General features: G+C 36.5%; 1 protein-coding gene across 1 annotated transcript in view; it reads right to left on the reverse strand.

The window, feature by feature from the left end:
* Positions 1–26779, reverse strand: part of TMC1 (transmembrane channel like 1) — a 162680-nt gene that overhangs the window by 56663 nt on the left and 79238 nt on the right. The window contains exons 6-7 of the mRNA XM_066362945.1: positions 19951–20041; positions 18055–18136 (exon numbers count right to left, since the gene is read on the reverse strand). Coding sequence (XP_066219042.1) covers positions 18055–18136; positions 19951–20041 — 173 coding nt within the window. The remainder of the gene's footprint in view (positions 1–18054; positions 18137–19950; positions 20042–26779) is intronic.

Below are 26779 nucleotides of genomic sequence, written 5' to 3' on the forward strand. Positions count from 1 at the left end.
CAGCAGGGATTGTGGCTGAGCAAGACGGAGAGCTGCAGGAGTCCCAGGCGGTTCCTCTTAAAGAACCCGTGCATGGACTTATACTCACTCCCTCTGAGCTCCAGCACTGGGACAGCAGCTTAAAAGGAGCCAGGAACATACAAAGAGTAATAGAGTTGTCTGGCATCAAGGGGACAGCTTTCTGCCAGACAAAAGTGCTGGCAGAGGTCATTGTTTCTTTTCTTAGCCCTGCCCACAGAGATGGCAGGCAGGCGCCATATCTGAGTCTCCATCAATCTAGCTAACATTGTATGTCCCCTACTGGTGATTCCCTGAGGCCCTCTCCCACCCAACTTGCAGGCCCACCCAAGCTGTTTCCAGTGACATTTCCATATGAATGGCCTGTCTTGGCTCATGCTTCAGACTTTCCTAAAATCTTTCAAACAAGCAGCATCAGCTTTAACATGCCCTGTCCCTCTCACCAAACCAGCACTAGCAGCAGCCAGCCTTGGTTTGCAGTTTATCCTTGCCTGGAAACCTCTAAGACCAGCACGAATAGCAGCCATCTGCAGATCACTTTGTAGCTCATGCCAGGGGGCCCCAGGTAAAACATAGATGGCACTGATGTTAGCCTGCACCTCTCAGAGCTAGTGCACCCAGTGGACAGCTTCAGACCACAGCAAAGTACCACCTAACTACCCCCACAAGGGACACATTTAACGGGTAGACTGAGCAGCCACAAGATCTCCACCAAAGTAAGTCCTACTCTCTGAGATGGACCCCTGCACAACTGATCTTCCTTTATGGTTGGTGATCAAAGTCAGTCCTTGCAACCAGTGGATTGGGAGTGAATCCCTCTCATTGACATGTCAAAATCAATCAAGGCTCAGCTCTAAGAGGAGGGTGTACACATCCCATAGGGGGGAAGGAGAGTGCATTGCACCTGGAGTGCCCAGCTCAGGTGAGGGGAGAAGCTGTGCTATTGTATTCTACAGGACACCTACTAGATTAGGCCATTCTACCAAGTCTGGGAGCTGTAGCAGCTCTACCTAATATATAGAAACAAACACAAGAAAGCTGTAAAAAACAAAAACAAAAAAACATGTCCCTAATGAAAGAACAGAAAAGAACTACAGAAAAAGAACAAAATAGAGACAAGGAGGCTACTAGATGCAGAGTTCAAAACACTGGTTTCTGTGAACTTAGGGGAAAAGTAGATGATCTTTGGTAGTTCATCACCACAAAGCCAGTGTTACATAAAATGTCAAAATATAGTCTTTAAGAAGAAGAAGAGGGGAAGAAAAACATGAACAATAAAATGGCAATGAATAGCGTAAAGCCAATAGCCATGGCCACAATCACAGCTGCCTGGCCCATGCAGGTTCACATTTGATTTGGACAGACGGTAATGAAACAACAGAGCCAAGAAGTGGTAGGCTATTATCTTTAATCCTAGCTCACACCCAGTGGGCAAGAAATACACACAGTGGAAAAACACTTCCCTTTCCATTCAGGGCTCCCAAAGCCACTGACTCATCTTAGTTTCCTAGAATCAAAGGTTTTTACCTCACCAGCCTTATTCACCTCTGTTCCCCATCTCCTTCTCTCTGCACAAACTCTGCACAAACTGGCTTCTCCTTCAGCACTCCGCCATCTTGGCTGCCTGTCTGCTGCAATGCTAATTTCAGAAACCAAGAGAGTGAGCCACTGATCTCCCTTATTTTATAGTGTAGAAATTAAAGCCTTTAAGCCAGTATACAAATATGAAAGTCTCTGATAAAAAGCCACTTATCTGAGGCATAAATGGGATTCCTCATAAGAGTGCAACACCCCACACCATGCAACAGTCAAAGGTGTGGGGAAAAGCTTAGTTTTAAAAAGATCTTAGTATTAGAAGGGCAGGAAAGGTTTAGTCTTAAAACTAAGACTTAGGCTATAATGACATTGCCGGCTTACAGCCTGTCTCCCACACCCAATGCAAACTATAAGTGAGCAAACATATATATATATCATATTTGCAAACTTATTTGACCCACAAATAGATATCAACAATTAAATCTGGAAAGCAAAGTAAGTGAACAGACAAAACAGAAGTGAACTTGTAGATGCAGAGAAAATTTTGGTGGTTGCCAGGTGCGATGGGTGAAAAGGTGAAGGGACTGAGAAGTGCAGATTGGTTGTTGTAAATGGTCATGGGAATGTGGAGTACAACATGGGGAGTACTATTCTATTAAATGTTGTATACATGTGATATAAATTTATATCATATATAATATATTACATATATGCATGTGTATAATAGATGATACGTATGGATATATCCATATAATATATATAATAGGACATATAATTCTATTACTATAAAAATTATATATGTACAGTTATAGATAGGTAGGTTCTACAGAAAGGAGGATAAAATATTGAGAGAGGTCGCTTTCAGGCATCCCCAAACTACGGCCCGTGGGCTGCATGAGGCCCCCTGAGGCCATTTATCCAGCCCCCCGCCGCACTTCCGGAAGGGGCACCTCTTTCATTGGTGGTCAGTGAGAGGAGCACTGTACGTGGCGACCTTCCAACGGTCTGAGGGACAGTGAACTGGCCCTCTGTGTAAAAAGTTTGGGGATCCCTGCAAGGTATATCAGAAAAGGTAACATCTGAGCAGAGATTTGAGGTTGGAGAAAAGAGCAAGAACAAGTATCACAGGGAGGTAAGAGATCAGGACAACTGAGGAGCAAACCTAGGGCCTGTAATTGGATCACTGTGAACAAGAAGACAAAGCACATGTGTAAGGCACCCTTAAGCAAGATAAACAGTAAGGATTTTACTTTAAGTGTGATGAGAAGTCACTGACAGGTATTAAGCAATAGTTGGGTAGTTGGGGCAGTTATGACCTTTAAGAAATCACTTCAGCTCTGAGGACTAAATTGGGAGGGACAGGCAATAATATTTTGTCAACTTGCACCTGCCCCAAACAACAAAAAGTTAATGATCTCTTCAATGTTTTTTGAATGAGGAGAAACATAAAAGCATTCCCTTAAATCAGAGAATGAAAGAGGAAGAAAACACAGGAGTTTGAAGTCTCAGGCTGAGATTTCATCAATTTACAAAAGCCAAAATTTCTTTGCATATCACTTAAGGTTCAGCATCAAGTTGTTAGTTTTCCCAGTATTCCCAATTCTGATTTTCAGTTACCCAAGAAGAACAATGAACGTCTTGGACCACCTGCTGCATCAACCTCTTTGTCCCATCTCACTCAGCAAACACCTCCAGTGACCATGGTTTCCTTGGGCCCTCTGTCTTAGAAACATTACAGGAGGAGGACGTTTGTGTGGAGCACACGGCAGCCTCTGCTTACTGGGATGAAGCCAAGCTCATGTGAGAGTTATACCTCTATTTCTGAAACTTAGTCTACTCTTTAGGTACTATCTTATATCCATAGTACAAAGGCAGTTTTTATAGAAACTTAAAAGGAAATCAATGTCTAAGTAGACATTTAAAAGAAATAATTTGAAATCTGAATATTTGGATCCATTTTACTTTGCAGAAGGGTACAGAGTTCTACAAGATTTCTGAGTATGTGGCCTAAGCACGCCTCCTCCCTCCCCCAATTCCCCACCCTTAACCCAGTTTCTGTAACCAGATGCACTGGCCTGTGTGCAACAAGGCAAAAGCAGATCCGCCCCCCTCAGGACATCTGATCCACCTGGCTCCCAGTGTTTTCATACTGTTTCATGGCTGTTATCAATGTTCTCTGGTAACGACTACCTGAGGACTGCCTCAGCCAAGCTCACTCATAATGTTTTATTGAAAGTAGTGGACTTTCAGCTTGTTGATCATTACAGTTACTCATTAACTAGAGAAGAAGCTTGTCTCTGGGTGGCTAGCATAATCTTTTTCTTGGAATCACACTAGAGATCCTCTGGTGTAGAGTCCCAAGCACAGAACATGGGCCCTTTCTTCTATCTTTCATGCCTTTCTTCTCCTTTCTTCATCCCTCCCTCCCTCCCTCTCTCCCTCTCTCCCTCTCTCCCTCCCTCCCCCTTCCTTCCTTCCTTCCTTCCTTCTTTCCTTCCTTCCTTCCTTCCCTCTTTCTTTTTACAGTATTGTTCTATTTAGCACCATAGCCCACTCTTTCCCAGTCCCCAACACACAAACTCTGGCAAATGAATTTTGTAAGTTGAGTATAGAGTGTGGATATACCTAATGGTAAAAAGAGAGGAGCTAATTAAAATGTTTCAGAAACTATACCCTCCCCTATATAATCCATATATATTATAGATGAAATATACTTTAGAGTCCAAAGCTTCCAAACTCTAATTTTCAGACTTGAAAGTGGCTTTACAATGATTTTATTTGGAAATAGAGAAGTGGCATCTATCACTTTTCTTTGTTAAATCCCAAGTGGAGAGAAAATGAATTGCAGGGAAACATATTTTATTAAAACCAGAATGAATGTGAGAAAGACCCAGACACAGGTAAAAAAAAAACCAGAGGAATTCAGAAAATGTTCCTACGACATGACACCTACCAATGGCAGAGTGGCAAGGACAATACCAAAACAAAGAGTTTAGAGAAGAGAAAACAAATCAATTGGTTAACATTAAGAATTCATAGGCCCTGGTCAGGTGGCTCAGTGGTAGAGCATCGGCCTGGCGTGTAGGAGTCGCGGGTTCGATTCCCGACCAGGGCACACAGGAGAAGCGCCCATCTGCTTCTCCACCCCTCCCCCTCTCCTTCCTCTCTGCCTCTCTCTTCCCCTCCTGCAGCCAAGGCTCCATTGGAGCAAAGTTTGTCCGGGCACTGAGGATGGCTCTGTGGCCTCTGCCTCAGGCATTAGAATGGCTCTGGTTGCAACAGAGCAACACCCAAGATGGGCAGAGCATCGCACCCTGATGGGCATGCCAGGTGGATCCCGGTCAGGCTCATGTGGGAGTCCGTCTGACTGCCTCCCCGTTTCCAGCTTCAGAAAAATACAAAAAAAAAAAAAAAAAAAGAATTCATAGGACCTTTCCCTGTCTCAATATAAAAGTGAAAAAGAAATCTCCCTTCCTGTCCACTTATCCTAGCGGGTCTCTCCTACTGGAGGTTGTTGACTAAAACTGCATTGACTAAAAACTGAAACCTAATATAGTATAGCTAAAAGAGCATGATTAAAAAGAACAGTCATTTCCATGTGCTTAATCTCTCAGATAAAACTTATTTATTCTTGTGAGGAACAAGAATGAGAAATAATAATACTAACAATCACAGCTAACACACAAATGTTGATGGTCAGTTATGTGAACTAAGAAATTTATCAGCTCAACTCATTTCCCTGCCTCTTGAATCTGGTGAGGTTAAGTATTATAGTCCCACTGAGTAGATGGGAAATTAAAAACTGAAACACAGACACTGACTGAACCAAGACTTCATTGGTAATAATAATAGCTACCATTTAATGAATCTTTGTTTAAAACACCTATTAGATATCTGCATATTAATTCATATTCATTTAACTATCATCAAATCCCTGGAAGAAGAGAATTTTTTCACTCCCATTTTACAGAGACTTAGGCTGATAGGTTACATAACCTGTAAATAATGGAGCCAGGGAATCTTCAGTTGTTGTTTGATATTTCTCCTCAAGTAGAATCACAGTTCAATTAAAATTTTTAAAAAATGCTATATACAGGGTGGAGCAAAAGTAGGCTTACAGTTGTGCGTATGGAAAATAATACAGTAATTAATAAATAATACAAGAATAAACTTTGTGTTTCATGTACTCAAAACTGTGAACCTACTTTTGCCCCACACTGTAGAATTAACATGCAATGAATGTGTGTATGGCTGAAAGGATATAGATACTATCCATCAATCAGCTAAGGCCACTTGGATTCACACATTTGGATGGGGTCCCTAAAAGACAAATTCATTTTTCTTTAATCTAACTAATAAATGCTGTTTCCATTGAGTATTAGTAATATAATAAAACAGAGTCTTTGGTATTTTCCTGAATTTTCTTGTGTTTCTTTTAAATTAAGGTTAAAGTTTCATCTCTCCCTCTGGTTATTTATTATTAAGGCAAAGTAATTTGTAGTCTGTCATCATATATAATTTTCTCCTGAGCAGATGGGTAACAAGATAAGCAGATAAATGTGAGCATTTCTAAATGGGAAAATACTAATTAAATCATCTGCTGTCTGAGTACAATATAAATGCCATCCTGTTAGGCTGGGGTACAAAGTAGTTTCTTTCAGACTGGTCTAGGGACAAAGAGTTAAATGTAGCAAATTTAATTTGTATTTTCTGGATCCCTTCAGCTAACAAAGAAACATGAGGATTAAACCTGTGCTTATGGTTGCCTATCTGAAGATATTTCCAGTCTGAAAAACAGGCCAATTATACCTTAATTTTGATGTTGTATTCTACTAGAAAGAAACAGATTTTGATTCTTTTGATTCTGAGTAAGATTTGTTATCTCCAGCTTAGAAGACATTCAATGATTTAATCCATGGCTTTAATAGTAATGTTAGTATCACAATAGGGAGATATTATATTTCCCAGGAGTACAAATGTAAAGCATCTTCAGTAAAATATGCAGTGGCATGCAGTTAATGGTGTGAATTAATCTGGGCAACCCTGAGGGTTTATGTGTGGTCTCTTTACAAGGCTGGCGTGATAGTAAAACTCCATGGCATCCCCATGTGATACAGAATTTCACAGCATCCCTTTGTGGTAAACGTTATCCAATCTATTTTTTTACATGAAAAAAAGTTGGGGTCATCAGGTGAGTATCTGGGCTATGCTGGTAAAGGGGATCCAGTTCTTACTGGAATCAAGATGGAAATAGCCTAAGATTTAGGCTTAATCTGAGTTCCCTTCTTGATTTTGTCCATGATTGCACAGAGCTTTGTGGAAACTAAGTGAAGGCTGGTAATTGAGGACTCTTTTAAAACCACATTTGAAAAATATTTGTTCAATATTTATTTAGAGATTGAACAGAGAATAAGGGCAAGTTGTATTTGAAAAATTATTGGGAGTGGAGCTCAAAAGATCTTCTTTTAAACATGCCATTTACCATAATCCATAAGCATCTTCATTATTTAATTGATTATGTTTTATGATCTGTCTAAACACACACACCTTAACTCATTTGGATGTAAAATCAATGAAAACAGAGTCTTTAGTCATGCTTGTCAGCACAGCATCCCCAGTGCCTAGGATCATGCCTGATAATGGTAGGAACTAAGCAAATGAGTATTTGCTCAATTAACTAATCAAAAAGTCAAGTTTGTTCTGAAGATTAAATGAGGTATTAGATGTTAGATGATTCTGATTTCAAAATAAAATTAATATTTCTCAATCTTTTGTAAGATTAAATGGTCATTTCTTTAAGAGAAAACTAATATGTATTAGTTTAATTTATTGTGTTGACATGGTTTCAAGTGTCCCACTCAATATAACACCATCTACACACCACATTGTGTCCCCCGATTGTGTTAGTTTTATAATATAAAATATATATTTTACAAATAGGGTACATCTTTAACCTACATTTTTCTGAAAAGAATTTGCAAGAAAGTAAATTATTTTTAAAAATAGAAATGTTTTCCATTAAACAGTTGCAATATTTATACTCAAAAATATATAAACATTCTATATTTTCATATGCATCTAAAACTAATGATAAATTATAAATTATAGAATGCTGGGTTGAAAATGGCCTTGTGTAGTAACTAGTTAAACTCTAAATTTTGTGGAAATTCCAAATGGGAAAACAGGACCAGAGCTATAAAAGGATTGCCCAAACTACAGAGTCATTAGGAGCAAAAAGACTTCACCCTTTACAAAACCAATTCCATGTCCCACTTGTTCCATTCAGTTCAGCTTCAAGAATTATCACAGACACATGTTTTCCTTATCTTTGGTTATTTTCTATGGGATGGTTAGTCCAACCCAATGACGCTGCTAGTATACTCTTAGAAATGTTTTAGACTTTTCAACTCAATGGCCTCAAAGCATACGACCTGCTTAAAGCTACTATTAAATTATAGTATTTCAAGAATCTTATAAAATGTGAAATGTATAAACAAATAAATAATTCACTTCAAAATAAATACATGGTAATATCTATTATGGAAAATAATCCCCCAAATAGGATAACTATTAAAGAAATCTGCCACTATTCATCTTGCTATTGGCCCAGTAGAATCCTCCCTAGGACCTGGAGCAAAAAAAAAAAAATTATAGTATCTTCTTCAAAGTAAAAATCAGCATGGCACATTGGGAAAAGTGCAAGCTTGGGGCCCAGACAGACTTTACCTTGTATCTCAGCTCCTCTATTAACAAATTCTGGACAGTTATTAAGCCACAACTCTAAAATAGGAACACTAAAGGGCACATTGCAGATTCATTAAAGATTAAATGAAAATAATATCAGTAGACTCATGGTGGCGCTCAATAAATGATGGTTGTGGTAATTGTTGATAGAACAGAAAATAAGCATATATTCTCCACAGTAAGGCAAGCGCCATTAAAAGTGAAGAAAATAGGACAACCTAAGCAAATCGTAAATTATACATAGAAGGGAAAATAATCCACATTTTCTTGAGTTGCCCAGTTCCAAATTTTCTGGGAGAAGGGAGAAAGAAAGATAACTGTAAATATTATCGAGTGGCTCTCAATTTGACTTTTTCACTGCAACACACATGCTAGATGGTGGTCATAGGTGTAACTCATTTTTGTGTATAATTTCTAACAGTAAAAATAATCCCATCTGTATCTATTCCACTCAAGCCAGGCTACTGCAACACAAGTTAGCATGACATTATTATTTACATAGGCTGGAACTTGCTCTAATTTACCTTAAACATAAGTAAATAGCAAATATGTACGTATTTTAAATTATTATTAATTACAAATTTATTGGGATACATCTTATAACTGATCAAGAATCAACCCTATCATTTTCAGAAATAAGTGGACTGCAGCCCAGTGGGATCAAATGACCAGTTCAGTCAGAATCAACAGCTAATGTATGACAAAGCAAGAACAAAACTATATCAGGATCTTAATGTTCCAAACAGCCCTCTGTTCCTCACTGCTTCCCAAGGTACCATATTTCAGCTGCACGGTTAAAACCTAAGGATTCTGTGATGATCTGATTTTTTGTTGTTGTGTCTAAATTCTTTCTGTTTCTTAGAACAGTAGATATTTGAATGATTTGTCTATATTTAATTTTACTCAACACATATTTATTAAGGCCAAACATACTAGGTCTGGTGATCTAGAAATGAACAAAACAAAATTTCTGCATTCCTATCTTTTGGAAGAAATGAATACAAATAAAATAAAAATAATACTAAAAATTCAATTAAAATACAGTATTTTAGATAAGTATAAGAGTTAAGGAAATGAAAATAAAGCAAGAAAAGAATAGTATAGAAATATGTTGGAGGAAGTGCAGTTAATGAGCTGATATACTTTAATTACTACCACTTAATAATGAGAGACAATGGAATAGTCACTCCTAAAGCACACACACACAAGCATATCAGTGGTGAAATATTCATCCATTGTGACATCTCCTAAATGAGGATCTGTTTTAATTATGCAATGCCACATTTAACCAGCAGGGAAACCAAGACATGGAAGAAAATCAGACCCTAGTCACAATCTTTACAAACCATAATATGGCAAGACTGTGCTCAAAAATGTTTTAAAAATGTTATCACTTTTTTTATATTCTTTGTTTTTAAAAATAGTTTATTACTATACTTATAATATATATTTTTAATTAATTAATTTATTTTTTAATAAATTTTTATTAATGTTAATGGGATGACATTAATAATTCAGGGTACATATAGTCAAAGAAAACATGTCTAGGTTATCTTGTCATTAAATTATGTTGCATACCCCTCGCCCAGAGTCAGATTGTCCTCCGTCACCCTCTGTCTAGTTTTCTCTGTGCCCCTCCCCCTCCCCCTAACTCTCTCCCTCCCTCCCTCCTGCGTCCTCCCTCCCCCCACCCCTGGTAACCACCACTCTCTTGTCCATGTCTTTTAGTCTCGTTTTTATGTTCCACCAATGTATGGAATCATGTAGTTCTTGTTTTTTTCTGATTTACTTATTTCACTCCGTATAATGTTATCAAGATCCCACCATTTTGCTGTAAATGATCTGATGTCATCATTTCTTATGGCTGAGTAGTATTCCATAGTGTATATGTGCCACATCTTCTTTAACCAGTCTTCTATTGAAGGGCTTTTTGGTTGTTTCCATGTCTTGGCCACTGTGAACAGTGCTGCAATGAACATGGGGCTACATGTGTCTTTACGTATCAATGATTCTGAGGTTTTGGGGTATATACCCAGTAGAGGGATTGCTGGGTCATAAGGTAGTTCTATTTGCAGTTTTTTGAGGAACCACCATACTTTCCTCCATAATGGTTGTACTACTTTACATTCCCACCAACAGTGTATGAGGGTTCCTCTTTCTCCACAGCCTCTCCAACATTTGCTATTACCCGTCTTGTTGATAATAGCTAATCTAACAGGGGTAAGGTGGTATCTCATTGTAGTTTTGATTTGCATTTCTCTAATAACTAATGAAGCTGAGCATCTTTTCATATATCTGTTGGCCATTTGTATTTCTTCCTGGGAGAAGTGTCTGTTCATGTCCTCTTCCCATTTTTTTATTGGATTGTTTGTTTGTTTGTTGTTAAGTTTTATGAGTTCTTTGTAAATTTTGGATATTAGGCCCTTATCTGAGCTATTGTTTGAAAATATCAGTTCCCATTTAGTTGGCTGTCTGTAATTTTGATATCAGTTTCTCTTGCTGAGCAAAAACTTTTTATTCTGATGTAGTCCCATTCATTTATCTTTGCCTTCACTTCTCTTGCCATTGGAGTCAAGTTCATAAAATGTTCTTTAAAACCCAGGTCCATGAGTTTAGTACCTATGTCTTCTTCTATGTACTTTATTCTTTCAGATCTTATATTTAGGTCTTTGATCCATTTTGAATTAATTTTAGTACACGGGGACAGGCTGTAGTCGAGTTTCATTCTTTTGCATGTGGCTTTCCAGTTTTCCCAACACCATTTGTTGAAGAGGCTTTCTTTTCTCCATTTTGTGTTGTTGGCCCCCTTATCAAAGATTATTTGACCATATATATGTGGTTTTATTTCTGGGCTTTCTATTCTGTTCCATTGGTCTGAGTGTCTATTTTTCTGCCAATACCATGCAGTTTTGATTATTGTGGCCCTATAATATAGTTTAAAGTCAGGTATTGTAATGCCCCCAGCTTCATTCTTTTTCCTTAGGATTGCTTTAGCTATTCGGGGTTTTTTATAGTTCCATATAAATCTGATGATTTTTTGTTCCATTTCTTTAAAAAATGTCATAGGAATTTTGATGGGAATTGCATTAAATTTATATATTACTTTGGGTAATATGGCCCTTTTAATTATATTTATTCTTCCTATCCAAGAACAAGAAATATTTTTCCATCTCATTGTGTCTTTTTCTATTTCTCTTAGCAATGCCTTGTAGTTTTCGTTATATAGGTCCTTTACATTCTTTATTATGTTTATTCCTAGGTATTTTATTTTTTTTGTTGCAATCGTGAAGGGGATTATTTTTTTGAGTTCGTTTTCTAATATTTCATTGTTGGCATATATAAAGGCTATGGACTTTTGTATGTTAATTTTGTATCCTGCGACCTTACTGTATTGGTTTATTGTTTCGAGTAATCTTTTTGTGGAGTCCTTTGGGTTTTCGATGTATAGGATCATATCATCAGCAAAAAGTGATACCTTTACTTCTTCTTTTCCGATATGGATGCCTTTTATTTCTTTGTCTTGTCTGATTGCTCTGGCCAGAACTTCTAGCACCACGTTAAATAAGAGTGGAGAGAGTGGACAACCCTGTCTTGTTCCTGATTTAAGGTGGAAAGTCCTCAGTTTTACGCCATTTAATATGATGTTGGCTGATGGTTTATCATATATGGCCTTTATCATGTTGAGATATTTTCCTTCTGTAACCATTTTGTTGAGAGTCTTAAACATAAAATTGTGTTGTATTTTATCGAAAGCCTTTTCTGCGTCTATTGATAAGATCATGTGGTTTTTGTTCTTTGTTTTGTTGATATGGTGTATTACATTAACCGTTTTACGTATGTTGAACCATCCTTGAGATTCTGGGATGAATCCCACTTGATCATGATGTATTATTTTTTTAATATGTTGTTGTATTTGATTTGCCAGTATTTTGTTTAGTATTTTAGCATCTGTATTCATTAGAGATATTGGTCTGTAGTTTTCTTTCTTTGTGCCATCCTTGCCTGGTTTTGGTATGAGGGTTATGTTGGCCTCATAAAATGTGTTTGGAAGTATTGCTTCTTCTTCAATTTTTTGGAAGACTTTGAGTAGAATAGGAACCAAGTCTTCTTTGAATGTTTGATAGAATTCACTAGTATAACCGTCTGGGCCTGGACTTTTATTTTTGGGGAGGTTTTTAATAGTTTTTTCTATTTCCTCCCTGCTGATTGGTCTGTTTAGGTTTTCTGCTTCTTCATGACTCAGTTTAGGAAGGTTGTATTGTTCTAGGAATTTATCCATTTCTTCTAGATTGTTGTATTTGGTGGCATATAGTTTTTCATAGTATTCTACAATAATTCTTTGTATATCTATGATGTCTGTGGTGATTTCTCCTCTTTCATTTTGGATTTTATTTATTTGAGTCCTGTGTCTTTTTTCCTTGGTGAGTCTTGCCAAGGGTTTGTCAATTTTGTTGATCTTTTCAAAGAACCAGCTCCTTGTTCTATTATTTTTTTCTATAGTTTTTTCTGTTCTGTTTTCATTTATTTCTGCTCTGATTTTTATTATCTCCTTTCTTCGGCTGGTTTTGGGTTGTCTTTGTTCTTCTTTTTCTAGCTCCTTAAGGTGTGAAGTTAAGTGGTTTACTTCGGCTCTCTCTTGTTTGTTCATATAGGCCTGAAGTGATATGAACTTCCCTCTTATTACTGCTTTTGCTGCATCCCAGAGATTCTGATATGTCGTATTTTCATTTTCATTTGTCTGTATATATCTTTTGATCTCTGTGCTTATTTCTTCTTTGGCCCATTCATTTTTTAGAAGTATGTTGTTTAGTTTCCATAATTTTGTGGGTTTTTCCCCCTCTTTTTTACAGTTGAATTCTAGTTTCAAGGCTTTATGATCAGAAAATATGCTTGGTACAATTTCAATTTTTCTAAATTTGCTGATATTGTCTTTGTGGCCCAACATATGGCCAATTCTTGAGAATGTTCCATGTACACTAGAGAAAAATGTATACTCTGTCGCTTTGGGATGAAGTGTCCTGTAGATGTCTATCATATCCAGGTGTTGTAGTATTTCATTAAAGGCCACTATATCTTTATTGATTCTCTGTTTGGATGACCGATCTAGAGCCGTCAGTGGTGTATTGAGGTCTCCAAGTATAATTGTATTTTTGTCCGTTTTTGTTTTAAGGTCAATTAGTAGCTGTCTTATATATTTTGGTGCTCCTTGGTTTGGTGCATATATATTAAGGATTGTTATGTCTTCTTGATTCAGTGTCCCCTTAATCATTATGAAATGACCATTTTTGTCTCCGAGTACTTTTTCTGTCTTTTAGTCAGCATTATCCGATATGAGTATTGCTACACCTGCTTTTTTTTGGGTGTTGTTTGTTTGGAGTATTGTTTTCCAGCCTTTCACTTTGAATTTGTTTTCATCCTTGTTGCTTAGATGAGTTTCTTGTAGGCAGCATACAGTTGGATTTTCTTTTTTAATCCATTCTGCTACTCTGTGTCTTTTTATTGGTAAGTTTAATCCATTTACATTTAGTGTAATTATTGACACTTGTGGGTTCCCTATTGCCATTTTATAAATTGCTTTCTGTTAGTTTTGTATCTTGTTTGATTTTTCTCTTTTCTATTGTTTGTTTTTGTTTGTTTGTATTCCATACTTCTTTCTTCTGTTGCTACCTTTTTTTAAGTCAAGTGTTTTTGTGGTGGTTTTTTCAAGGGTGGTTACCATTAAGTAATGAAAAGGGTACCTACCATATTCATTGTAGTACCCTTTCTTATGAGTATTTCTGCGCTTCATCGTCATTTGCTACTGTTAATCTTCATCCTTATTCTCCCTTTTTTTTTTCCTTTGTTGTCACAGTTTAAGTTTGGTTTTATTGTTTTCTTGGTGGAGCTGTTACTTGTGGTTTTGTTTTTTTTTGTTCTTTGAATCTGGTTGGAAAACCTCCTTTAGTATTTCCTGGAGTGGGGGCTTTCTGATGATAAATTCTCTCATCTTTTCTGTATTTGTGAATATTTTTATATCTCCTTTGTACTTGAAGGATAGCTTTGATGGGTATAGTATTCTTGGCTGAAAGTTTCTCTCTTTCAGGGCTTTGAATATTGGGGTCCACTCTCTTCTAGCTTGTAGAGTTTCTGCTGAGAAGTCTGATGATAATCTAATAGGTCTTCCTTTATATGTTGTATTCTTCATTTCCCTGGCTGCCTTGAGAATTTTTTCTTTGTCATTGTTTTGTGTCATCTTCATTATGATGTGCCTTGGAGTGGGTTTGTTGGGGTTAAGAAAACTCAGTGTTCTGTTTGCTTCTTGAATTTGAGGCTTTAGTTCTTTCCACAGGCTTGGGAAGTTCTCATCTATTATTTGTTTGAGTATATTCTCCATTCCATTTTCTTTCTCTTCTCCCTCTGATATACCTATTATTCTTATGTTATTCTTTCTGATGGAGTCAGACAATTCCTGTAGGGCTTTCTCGTTTTTTATTATTTTTGAGTCTCTTTCTTCTTCTCTCTGTTGTGCCTCAAGTTGCTTGTCTTCTATTTCACTAATCCTATCTTCTATCTGGGCTGTTCTATTAGCTAAGCTTGTTATCTCGTTTTTCAGTTCGTGAATTGAGTTTTTCATTTCTGTTTGATTTGTTTTTATAGTTTCAATTTCCTTGGTAATATATTCTTTGTGATTGTTGAGTTGTTTTCTGATTTCCCTAAATTGCCTTTCTGTGTTTTCTTGTATATCTCTGAGTATTTTTAAGATTTCTATTTTAAATTCTCTGTCATTTGGCTCCAAGGCTTCCAGTATGCTAAATCTTTTCTCCATAGATTTTTCCACATCTATTTGTGTTACCTCTCTATCTTTTGTATCCATAATATTCGATTTCCTTTTTCTTATTGGCATCTGAAGGTGGTCTTGTTGATATTGTTAATTAGAATTAATAAAGAATAAAAAGGGAAAAAAAGAAAAAAAAGAAAAAAAAAAGAAAAACACTCCACACACAAAAAAAGTAATGATTTATTATTTCCCCCTTTTTTCTTTCTTCTCCTCCCCTCCTGTCACCTCTTTAGGTAAATATCGTGATGACCTGTGAATTATATTATGCTAAATGGAACAAAAACTGCCTATAATGGAGGGCCTGATTTGGGGTGAAGAGTTCAAGGGGCAAAAAAGGGAGTAGGGACCTACTAAATGCAAAAAAAAAAAAAAAAAGGAGGATATCTTAGACAAGCATAAAATGATTTGCTTGTAAGTGATGGTTGACTAAGAGATATAATGAGAGGGATAAGAGGGAAACAAAAGGAAGGAGAGAAAAAATAATATTTAAAGAAGAAAAAAATAAAAATAATAAGTAAAAATCTGTTGTATTAAGTGGAGTGAAGACTAAATACAATGGAGACTTTGAGTTGGGAGGAATGCTAGTGAGTTAAAAAGCAATGTAAAAAGTACCCAATATGCCACAAAAACAAACAAATAAAGGAAAACCAAGAACAAAAGCAGAAAAGAAAAGAAAAAAAAAGAACAAACAACAAAAACAAAAACACTTGAGTCCCAAATTAAATAATTTGTTCGTGATTGAGGATTAAATGAGAGGAAAAGTAAAAGGAGAAAAGAAGGAACGAATAGAAAGGAAAAAATAAGAAAAAGAGAGAAACAAAGGAAGAAAAAAAAGGAAAAGGAAAAAAAACAAAAAGAAAACAAAAGGGGAGAGAGTGAGAGTTAAGGGTTTTGGAGTGTAACCCTAAGGGAGAGTAAGGATGAAGAAAAGAAATAAAATGTAACACTCATGGATAGTGTAGTTCAAGAAAAGGGTAGCATAAGATGGGCAGAGAATAAAAGGACCGAGGTGGAGGAAATACAAATAAAGGCAATAAGAAAGAAGAGAGAAACAACAACAACAAAGAATTAGTGGAACAAGTTATAAAGTCTGTGGATTTTTCTTGATTTTGAGAGGTTAACTTCTTCCTTTTTCTTTTCTCTCCCTCTTCCTGGTCGGTGACTCTGTACCCCAGGTTCTGCCCCTGTGTCACGCTTAGGTAGGGATTTGCAGTTGATGGGATTCTATGGCAATGTCATATAATTGGCTTTAGTCTCGCTGGTAGTCAAGGCTTGTTGGCGTTTGTAGAGTCCAACAATGAGAGAGAGTTTGCTTTCCTGGAGTCTCTCCCCTAGTCTCCCCTTCCTGAATTAGCAGCCTGGTGATCCAGCTATGAGGCTGCCACTGCTTCTGTCTGGGGAGTAAGAGGCTCAAAGAGCTGGGAAATCCCCACTCTATCCTCACTCAGCGCAAGGCTCTGGGTAAGGCTCTGGCAGTCAGAGCCTCCAGCATAATCAGGTGGGGCTGGGAGTCAGTTGTTGTCAAGGTGACTGTTCAGCGCCTACCATTCAGTTGGACCACTCAACCCAGGCTTTCCACACTTTGTAGTCTGTTTTGGCTGGAAAGAAGATGCACTATTCGCTGATCTTAATATCTGCCAAGTCCCTCTTGTTAGGTATATCCCTGAATATGGAGGCTCTGTCAATCAGAAGTTGCCCCCGCCCCTTTAGTGAAAGGCACTGAAAAATATTATGCCTCTTGTCTTGGATCGCTGAACTGGGAGAGATCTTATCAATTAGAGCCCCATGCGTAGATTTCGTGGGTTAAGCTAATTTCAGTGATTGGATCCGCAGCTGTGCTCCAGAGAGTATTTCAGGCTGCCTGCGCGCCCCTCCCCCAACGCTTGATTGTTAGTTCGAATGGCTGGGTGAGGTGCCCCGTCCACGGAGAGAATCTCCTGACTAGGAAAGACAGGTTTGGCGCCCCTCCTGGACTGCGGCACGGGGCGCGCGCGCGCGGCTTCTCAGAGCATGCTGGTGGTTGCCGGCACTCCCCGGGACGCGGCGCGGGCAGCTGCACGTGTGGGTTGACTCACCACAGGCTTATTCCCTCCTTGGCAACAGTCCTTTCACTTTCAGTGTGTGTGTGGAACTCCGGGATGCTCCGAGGATAAATTTTTCTGTTTCTAGTTGATAAATTTGTTGAGATTTTGGGGAGATCTGTCGGACGCGCTGCTCACGGCGCCATTTCCGTGACGTCACTGCCTATTTTTAATTTATTTTGTTTTATTTTAAGCAGGTTTTCAATTGAGTATATCCTCCTGCCTTCCCTGTACACTATGAATGGTATATAAAATAAAGGTACAATATGATATTCAGATAGCAAGTTTCTGGATGATTATTGCTTATTCTACTTCAAAGTTCCAAAAATGAGGCTTTAAGATTTACTCATTCTTGTTTGACAATCATTTCAATTATTGTCTAACACACGAGTATATACAAGGTAAAATAAAAGTAGATTTACAGTTGTTTGTATGGAAAACAACATTAATTAACAATAATACAAGAATAAACTGTGTTTCATGTACTCAAAATGGTAATCCTAATTTTGCCCCACCCTATATATTTTCAATGTCATGTTCATTGCCAAAATAACATCTCTGCCCCCCCCAATGATATGCTAATGTCATTGTATACACTACCTACTTCCCTGTGTAGGAAAGAGGACAAGGTGAGAAGGAGAATGCTTGTGTCTAATGTAGGAAGTGTGACTGGGATCTCCAGTTCTGTGATTGGGCAGTGCTAGCAAGTCTTCATAGTGAGCAGAAACATGTAAATAATAAGTTTGTTTGTTTGTTTTCTTTTTTTTAATTTTTGCCACTAAAAAAGGCATCTGATAAGCTTATGAGACATTTATCAAGGACAACTTTCCCATCCAATGAGATCTGTTGAGCACTTACTTTCAATTGCCTTGATTCTATTTTCCCATGGGACACAAGCAGCTTTGAAGATTTCAAAATCACGGAGAAATTTTGCCCATTTCTGAAAAGGAAGCCAAGAACATCAGTAAAATTCAACCTCTTGTTTGTCAAAATGTTCATCCCCCGCCCCCATCCCAAGATATCACAAGATCCAGTATTGAGCTTGGGAAGAGCTTTCTGGAGCCACATGTAGCTGTTTCTATAAAGGAAAACAGTCTTGCCTTCCTGTTCTCCACTCTCCCCCAGACCAATTATAGTTCAAAAAAATTTTAAGGATTTTTGTTTTACAGAAAATATTCTTTAAAAGATTTATTTATTCTGCCAGATATAAGAAAGCAGGGACTAAATTTCACTTAATAAGGTCATCAGCAAATGGTATTGATTAATCAAATAAATATTCAATGTATGAAGAAATTAATGAAATGTAAATAAGATATAATTCCTGTCTTAAAGGGCTTCTGGTTCTACTAGACTATTCTGTATATAAACAGGAAATTTGAATACAGGATGGGCAGTGCTATGACATGGGACACTCATTTTGGTAGCAGTAGAGCATTCAGCTAAATTTAAAGGCATGGTATCATAGGAACAGGAAGAAGAAAAAGAACCATAAATTTGTTTTTATAAATGGACTTCCTTACATTTTACTTTATAATGTTGGGCCATCTATAGTCAAGAGGACTAGTCGGAAGAATGGGAATGGGGCAGATAACTTTGCATCTGTGTACCTTACGCTGCGATAATGTGTGAGCTGAAAAGGCACATAAAGCCGATATAACAGTATGAGACAAGTCTAAAGTTCAAGAGATAAACCAAACTAGAAATATGCTAAATGTCCATCTAAAGTAGAATTTGAATACAGTAGAATGAATAAATAAATTCTGGTATCTTCCTATAATGGAATATAACACATCATAAAAAATGAACTATAGTTCCTATAACATATTGTAGATGTATCTCATGAACATAGCATTGCATCAGAAAAGTCAGAAACAAAAGCATAAATACTATATGATTTCTCTTATTTAAACTATAAAAATAACTTATGGTATATATCATAAATATATAACATATTTTATAGTTAAGATATAAACTTTATTTACAAAATTCCACCTTTATGGGAATACATTTAGCTTACAGATTGTATAATTTTCATAAAGAGGGAATAATAACACCATGTATACATCTTGCTGTGATAATTAAATATGATAACTTTATAGAAGAATTTAATTCAGTCCTTGTCATATACTAAATAGTAAATTAATCTTAGTTTCTTTTCTATCTTTTCCAAAACCCATATTTCATTGATATACAATTTATATTTTTTTTAATTTTCTACCCAACTTATAGTTTATGCTCCTGGTAGAGAAGAGCTATATATATTTATATCTATCTATATATATCTATATATCTATATCTATATCTATATATATATATATATATATATATATATATATATATATATGTTACTTGTAGACATTTTGAAAAAAAATTTTGATCCAGAACCCCTTCATTACCAGGGGACAAAAATAAAAGGGGCAGTCTTTCACATTTGGGAGTGATAAATCATACAAGTAAGTCTTTTGTCATAAATCAATGTTTCTGAACTTGTTTTGCATTTTAACTCCTCTAAGGAGGCTTTTTGAACATTTTTTCCCCTGAATCACCAATCACAACCCCAACCCGAATTTTAATACCATAAACATACTATATATATATATATGTACTCTGTATGTTAATGTGCTTTATACATATAAAGTGTAAGTTTTTTTTTCTCTTTCTCAGAACATAACCAATTTTCTCCCCTTTGAGGGTCAACGTGGCCTCCATTGAGAATATATGTCATTGTTCAAAGTGAGTTAGGAAAATACTCACCTTGGCCATCATCATCTTAAATGCAAACCATCGTTTTCCTTTTCCTTTCCCAAGAGCTCCTTCATTTTCATTCACAAATTTTTTTGCTTCTCTAAGAAAAGAAAACAAATATGGATTATGCAAGGGTGGGTGGAGATGAATAGAATGTAGAGGTAGTAGATATTTGATTTTATTCATTTTTTAGTCTTATTTCTTCTAGACCCTTCTAGACCCTTAACAAGTGAATCAAAACCATTTTATAACCTAGAAATTTATCATGAAAGTTTAAGCTAGTTCATTTTGGCCAGGGAGAATGAGATAGTCTTGTCTCACGTGTTTATCAGCTGAAGTCACTGTAAAGCAAGGAATTTATGCTAAATGTCAAAACAGAGAAGCCTCGCTCTTCTCATTTCTACCACATGTAAAATTGAATCTGAAGTTTACTTCAGATTTTGGCAGTCGGGATGTTTATTTTAAAATACTTTCTTTCCTTCTTTCTTTAAGGATTGCTATTTTTTTTAAAAAGTAGGGCAGAGAGTTTAGGACAAACTGACATACAGCATACTTACTGACCTGGTATTGAATCTTGTAAAAGAAATTACAACTTAAAACAAAAAAAAAATCAAATTATGTAGAAGGAAGTGGGACTGAAGGAAGAAGAAAATGGAAAGGAATCCTCTTTGGCCTTGCATTTAGAACAGGCTTCAAATTTAAACTTTAACATCCTTTTCAAATATTTATACATATACAGTAGTTATATGAGGAAAAGTACTTATTTATCAAAATGGGTAGTATAAACATACTAAAAATGCTACACTATCTATAACTTTGGTCAGTTTTGTTGTTGTTTGTTGGGTTTTTGAAAAAATTTTATAATGTAGAAGCAGGCCAGGCTTGTCTTGACATCTTAGGGACCATAGAGAACCCAAGAGATAACACAGGTGCAATGCTGTTATCAGCTGGATGGCCCATGGAATGTGCAGTTTTACAGATAAAACCATTGAACACATGATTACTATAAATAACTTATTAACAAACAAAATAAACTTAAAAAAATAAAAAGTGTGTGAAGGATTTTTTTGTAAGTTGTTCTCTAGTGCTGAACTCATGATATTATAATACCAAGTGGTTAAAACGCAGTACACACCTACTGACTCAGCCGATAACTAGACAGGGTTGCCTTACTACTCACCTACGCATGTGCACCCACTGGTATTCTGACATGAAATAACACAAGTGCAATCAGAAGATTCTCTGCAATAATCAAACAGTCTCCTCCAAATCAGTTCCTTGATGGCAGGATAATATCTTGTATCTCCCACAGTGTTGACCATTACTTTAACCATAGAAAGTGTTTAATAAACCAAAATCTCCTGGAAATAGCACTGTATGGCATAATTCAGGGTAGATATAGACAGGGAGGCATATACTAATTGTATTTTCCACATTAATTAAGGCTTGAAGACAAAGTCATTATAGACTTTGGGATGATACTTTTCCTCATTAGCCTTCTCAGCAACTTAATAGGGAAGCCTCCTGGGAATGGAGAAAAGGTACTCAACTGGCCTTGTGGTCAAATGCCCTGACATTTGTCATGACCTCGGAGCTGGGAAGATTAATTGAAATTTATTTCTAAAATATTCTGCATTTTCTAAAATATTCAATAAAGCCACATCAAAAAGAATAAAATGGGTATTCATGGCTGGGTTTTAGATTCATGCAATCAAGAAAACACATCACATTCAGGCAACTATGTATTACAGAGATGATAGGACAGGAGTGTGGCACCTAGCAGATATTTATAAAATGTTGAAGTGTTCTAAACTGAAAATCAGGTAACAATTCTAACTCAGCCTCTGAGATTTGTCTCTGTGACCTTGGCCGTGGTTTTGACACTCTCTGTATGTTATACATATTCACAAGTGTTCTGCTTCTCAAAAAATAGCACACTCTCCCAAGACTCACACAGACCTGAGCGAGTTCTGGCACAGGTCTCCTTAGATACTATGTGGCCTTTAACAATTTGGTATTCCCCCCAAACAGATAAAAATTGCTTTCCTCCCTGCTTGCCAGGATGGTGTAATAGATGTGAAGGTTTTGAAGAGATTATTACACCATCAATTCTATAACAATGCTTGTGCTGAAACTGAAAATTTGTTTTAGTATGATTGATAGATTGTGGAATAATTTGAGCACAACACCAATTTTTGTTTGCTTATATGTGATTTTTATCTACAAAAACCCTAGGTGAATGGTGAAAACTGCATCTAGTTACACCAAGCAGTGTAAGAATACATAAAATGCACACACCTCATCCACCAGCTCCCGACTAGACTGCAGTTAGAAAAGCTACATCCATTCACAGCTGGTATCACAATGCACCCCTTCTACCTTTTACAGTAACACAAATTGTAACCCTGCTACAGTACTTCCACAGCAAATGGCAAGTCTTTTTCAAAGTCAACTGTCCCGTTTACTGCAATATTTATGTGTTTCTTAACCATTAAGCATGTGTAAAATGTTACCCCTATCATTTTTGTTTCACTGATGACATTTCAGAGTCTTGGACCCCTATTCCCAATTTTCCTATAAACTCTATACTTTTCATTGTCCAATTTTGCATACTGCCATGATTTTTAAGAGCCCATACACCATGTTATATAGTAGAACGGACTATAATTCAATTCCTTGGCATCAAGAATGTTAAAATTCATAAAACCAACTATATATAGGAATTGTCACATCATTCTCTATTAAAAGAAACTCATATAAATAGAAAACTAAAAATTCTTCTTAGTAGTAAAATTTGTTTTATAAATGCAAAAGTGCCTACTTTATGGATGTATTCACTACTGTAGATACTCAGCAGATAATTTAAAAGGTACCATTTGGCCTGTTGGAGTTATATCACTTACTAGATAAGTGGCCAATTAGAAAACAGGACTACTCTAAGCAATCAGAAATGTAAAGAAATAGCTATTCTACTCTATACTTCTGAAGAGATTTTTAATTTTGTGAGCTGATGATCATGATATAGCAACAACTATCACAATTTAAGAAAGAGAAAAAGCAGGGTTATAAGTCAATTAAAATCACCACAAAATTAATTATAAATTCACTTAATAATATAGAAATTATTAATATGGCAGTCATAAGTTTTTGTTATTCATTATTAATATATTTTTTTTGCCTGACTAGGTGGTGGTGCAGTGGATAAAGCGTCGGACTGGGATACAGAGGACCCAGGTTCGAGACTCCGAGTTCGCCAGCTTGAGTGCGGGCTCATCTGGTTTGAGCAAAAAAGCCCACCAGCTTGAACCCAAGGTCGCTGGCTCCAGCAAGGGGCTACTCGGTCTGCTGAAGGCCCGCGGTTCAAGGCACATATGACAAAGCAATCAATGAACAACTAAGGTGTTACAATGGGCAATGAAAAACTAATGATCGATGCTTCTCATCTCTCTCCATTCCTGTCTGTCTGTCCCTGTCTATCTCTCTCTGAATCACTCTCTGTCTCTGTAAAAAAAATATATATATATATATAATTTTTCTTTGAACAATCTAAACAAAATCTGATAGCCTGTCTCCAATTGTCCTTTTGTTAGGCATAGTTTTATCTCTACCAATGACTACCCCACATACCTTTAAGATATGAACCAGTATATAAAAGCCTGGACTTCACTCTGCTCCACATAATCTCAGGTGTGAATTTCTTCTCATCCTTAATGCCCTAACTTCTTCTTCATTCTGCAAGAGATCTCCCCTAAATTTAATACAAAAGAGATCCCCAAGCAGCCATTTTACTGCCCTCTGCCCTCCACTGCCCACTCTGGCCAAAACAACTGCTAGACTCAATTCATCAGAAGTCTGAGGAATGACTTTAAATCAAAGTCAGTGGTCATGGGACAGGTAGAGAATAACTGTTAAGCAAGAACATTCTTGATTCCCCTAATATGGTGCTCTTGAGATGTAAGGAAGCACTCTTGCAGCTTGTAGGCCCTGAAGAAGGAAGACTGGACTGGATATGGCCAATGACTCTGTGAGAGAACATGCCTTAACACTATTTTCAGGGCTGACCTTTGCAGTGAGCTGGCACGATGGCGGGATGGAAGAAAACCAGTATCACTCAATCTCATCCTCCCTGATTATAGATTTCTTAACTGGAAGACATTTTTCATTGTGCTATTAGAAATGAAACACAAAAAGAAACCATCCAATATGGAGGTAAATACTGGTTGATATTTATCACACTAAAGTGCCCATGACAGATATCAGAATGTAAGAAAAAGCAATGCCTTTGAATACTAAAAAGCCAGAATATTTCTTCATATTTTCTTTTCCTCCCCATTAATATTTATCTGGATAACTTAAAAATATTTTCCTACAGGGCTAAAATGAAGTAGACTTTTGTGGATAAACTTTGAATTATCTATTGGCTTCACACTATCCAAATGTCTGATGAAAAAAAATGTGTGTCACTCCCTTGAATTGCATTCAACAAAAGCTGCCTGCCAAGAGACTGTAATCTGGTCTGCAGGTCTCAGAGCTCAGGCAAGCCCTGGTATAATATGCACAGTTCTCTGAGCTGTAACCCCAGACCCTGGCATAAATAATTGAGTGAGGTCTATTCAATGACAATAATACCTGGCCTTATAATTCATTTATCAACCCCTTGTGGTGGAAATTAGAATAATTAGGTTTCATGGGCTTTCAAGACTGCTTTCACAGTTTGTTGAAAAAGCACACTTTAGCCTAACTTACAAAATAGATAGTTTACCCATTAACACATGATACAACCCTTATTGTACAGGGGAGTTAGGCCATGCTCTGTTGCTTTTGACACATTCTCATCCCAGAAAACGTGTTCCTTGTTTGGGTTAGGTTAAGTTGACTTTTCTTTCCTCTTGTTTTCAGTTTGATTGTATGATTAAGCAACTGGTTTATTGCTCCAATAAATGAAGGACATTTTAAAATTTGTCTTTAAAGCAACTGTAATCAAAACTTGTACTCATGGACACTTCCCAGGAAAAGAATAAGAAGAATGAGAAGTCTTTTCTTAATAAGCATATTTTCACAAATTTGACCATAAATTAACTAAAGAACTCTGATTTTTCTAAAATATTATTAAGTAACTGAAAGAAAATTGCAGAGGTAAGAACTAGTATAATGTACAGAAACTAAAAATAATAACTATAGGCTTCCTAGATAATAGACTTGCATAGTTAGACTGGTAAAATTATTAAAAAATCACCCTAATACTGGAAGTGATGGTTGAAAGATGTCTTTATAAAGGGGATGCTGGTGGCATAGTTGTTATGGTTAAGATGTTCAGTTGCACCCTGGCTGGGTAGCTCAGTTGGTTAAAGCAATGTCCCAATACACCAAGGCTGCAGGTTTGATCCCTATTTAGGACACATATAAGAATCAACCAATGAATGCATGGATGAGCAGAACAACAAATTGATGTTTCTCTTTCCCTTCCTCTCTCTCTAAAATCAATCAATAACTAAAAATTATTTTTAAAAATTCAGTCTGTGGTTTAAAATATATTCCTTTGTATTATATTGATAATAGTAAGGGAGTGGGGAGAGAAGACGATACAAATTTCCCCAGAAGCTAAAAGTTTGTGCTGACCTTTAGATATTGGCCACAGCAGAAACTGGTTTTCTGTCATAGAAGGACACCAAAAAATTCTGAAATTGCCACATTTATTATCAGAGACAATGTACAACAAAGTTATTGTAATAAAATCTTCCTCAGTGGAAAGGAATTTATAATAGTAACTTTATAAATATCTCTGCAGATCTTCTTATTGATCTCTACATTAAGTATTTTATTTTGTTTTCTTTTTGTGTTTGTTTTAATGAATCAATTTAACATGCAATTAACAACACTAATGCCTGAAAGCAGGAGTGGTATTATGTGGACTGCAAAAAACTTCCCATATCCTTAAGACATTTACATATATTCCAGCCTACAATTGTTGCATTTTTTTTAAGCAGAAATGAGATTTGGAAAGAATGTGACCTTAAAGTCACAAATGAATCTTAAGATCAGGAGCCCAAGAGTAATAAAAAAAAGCTAGATCCAAAACCTTACCTCACCTATTCTCATCACCGAAGATTTGCAAAGTGGTGGTATTCCCCTCTCCCCCTCTTTACTGTGGGAACACTATTCTCAGAAGTATTATAGATAAAAATAGCACTGAAATATAAATTGCTGTACATAGCTGCAAGAAAGACCCATTCAAAAGTCTGGTCCATAAGCAAATTTGTTTCATTTTTATCATTTTTTTCATTCTCCCTTTTAGCTGGCCATTTTTTCTGAGTATTTATTCAGTATGTTTTACGTGTTTAGGAATGTGTTCAGTGCTTTGAAAGAAATAAAAGATAGGTTCCTTTCTAAAGTTTAAAATCAATTTTAAAAAAATGACTTATGGGCCTGGCCTGTGGTGGTGCAGTGGATAAAAGCATCGACCTGGAATGCTGAGGTCGCAGGTTTGAAACCCTGGGCTTGCCTGGTCAAGGAACATTTGAAATTGATGCTTCCTGCTCCTTCCTCTCTTCTCTTTCTCCACTAAAATGAATTTTAAAAAATGACTTATGGGCCCATTAAATTGCTATGTAGCAGTGCCCTGCAGCCTTGAAGTGAAAAGGGAGTAGACAGGGCTAGCTTGAAAGCTTGTGAAGATATCGTAGACAAGAATTAAGCTGGACATTAAAGGACTGATAGATTTTGAGTAGGCAGAGAAAGACATTCTAGGCATTGGTTTGCAGGAATTTTCCTAACAAAGGAGATATTTCCACCATGAGTTACATACGTAACCTTATAGTCTTAAATATACTAACATCCA

This window comes from Saccopteryx leptura, chromosome 2, assembly GCF_036850995.1.
Source record: "Saccopteryx leptura isolate mSacLep1 chromosome 2, mSacLep1_pri_phased_curated, whole genome shotgun sequence".
In the NCBI taxonomy this organism is placed as follows: domain Eukaryota; kingdom Metazoa; phylum Chordata; class Mammalia; order Chiroptera; family Emballonuridae; genus Saccopteryx; species Saccopteryx leptura.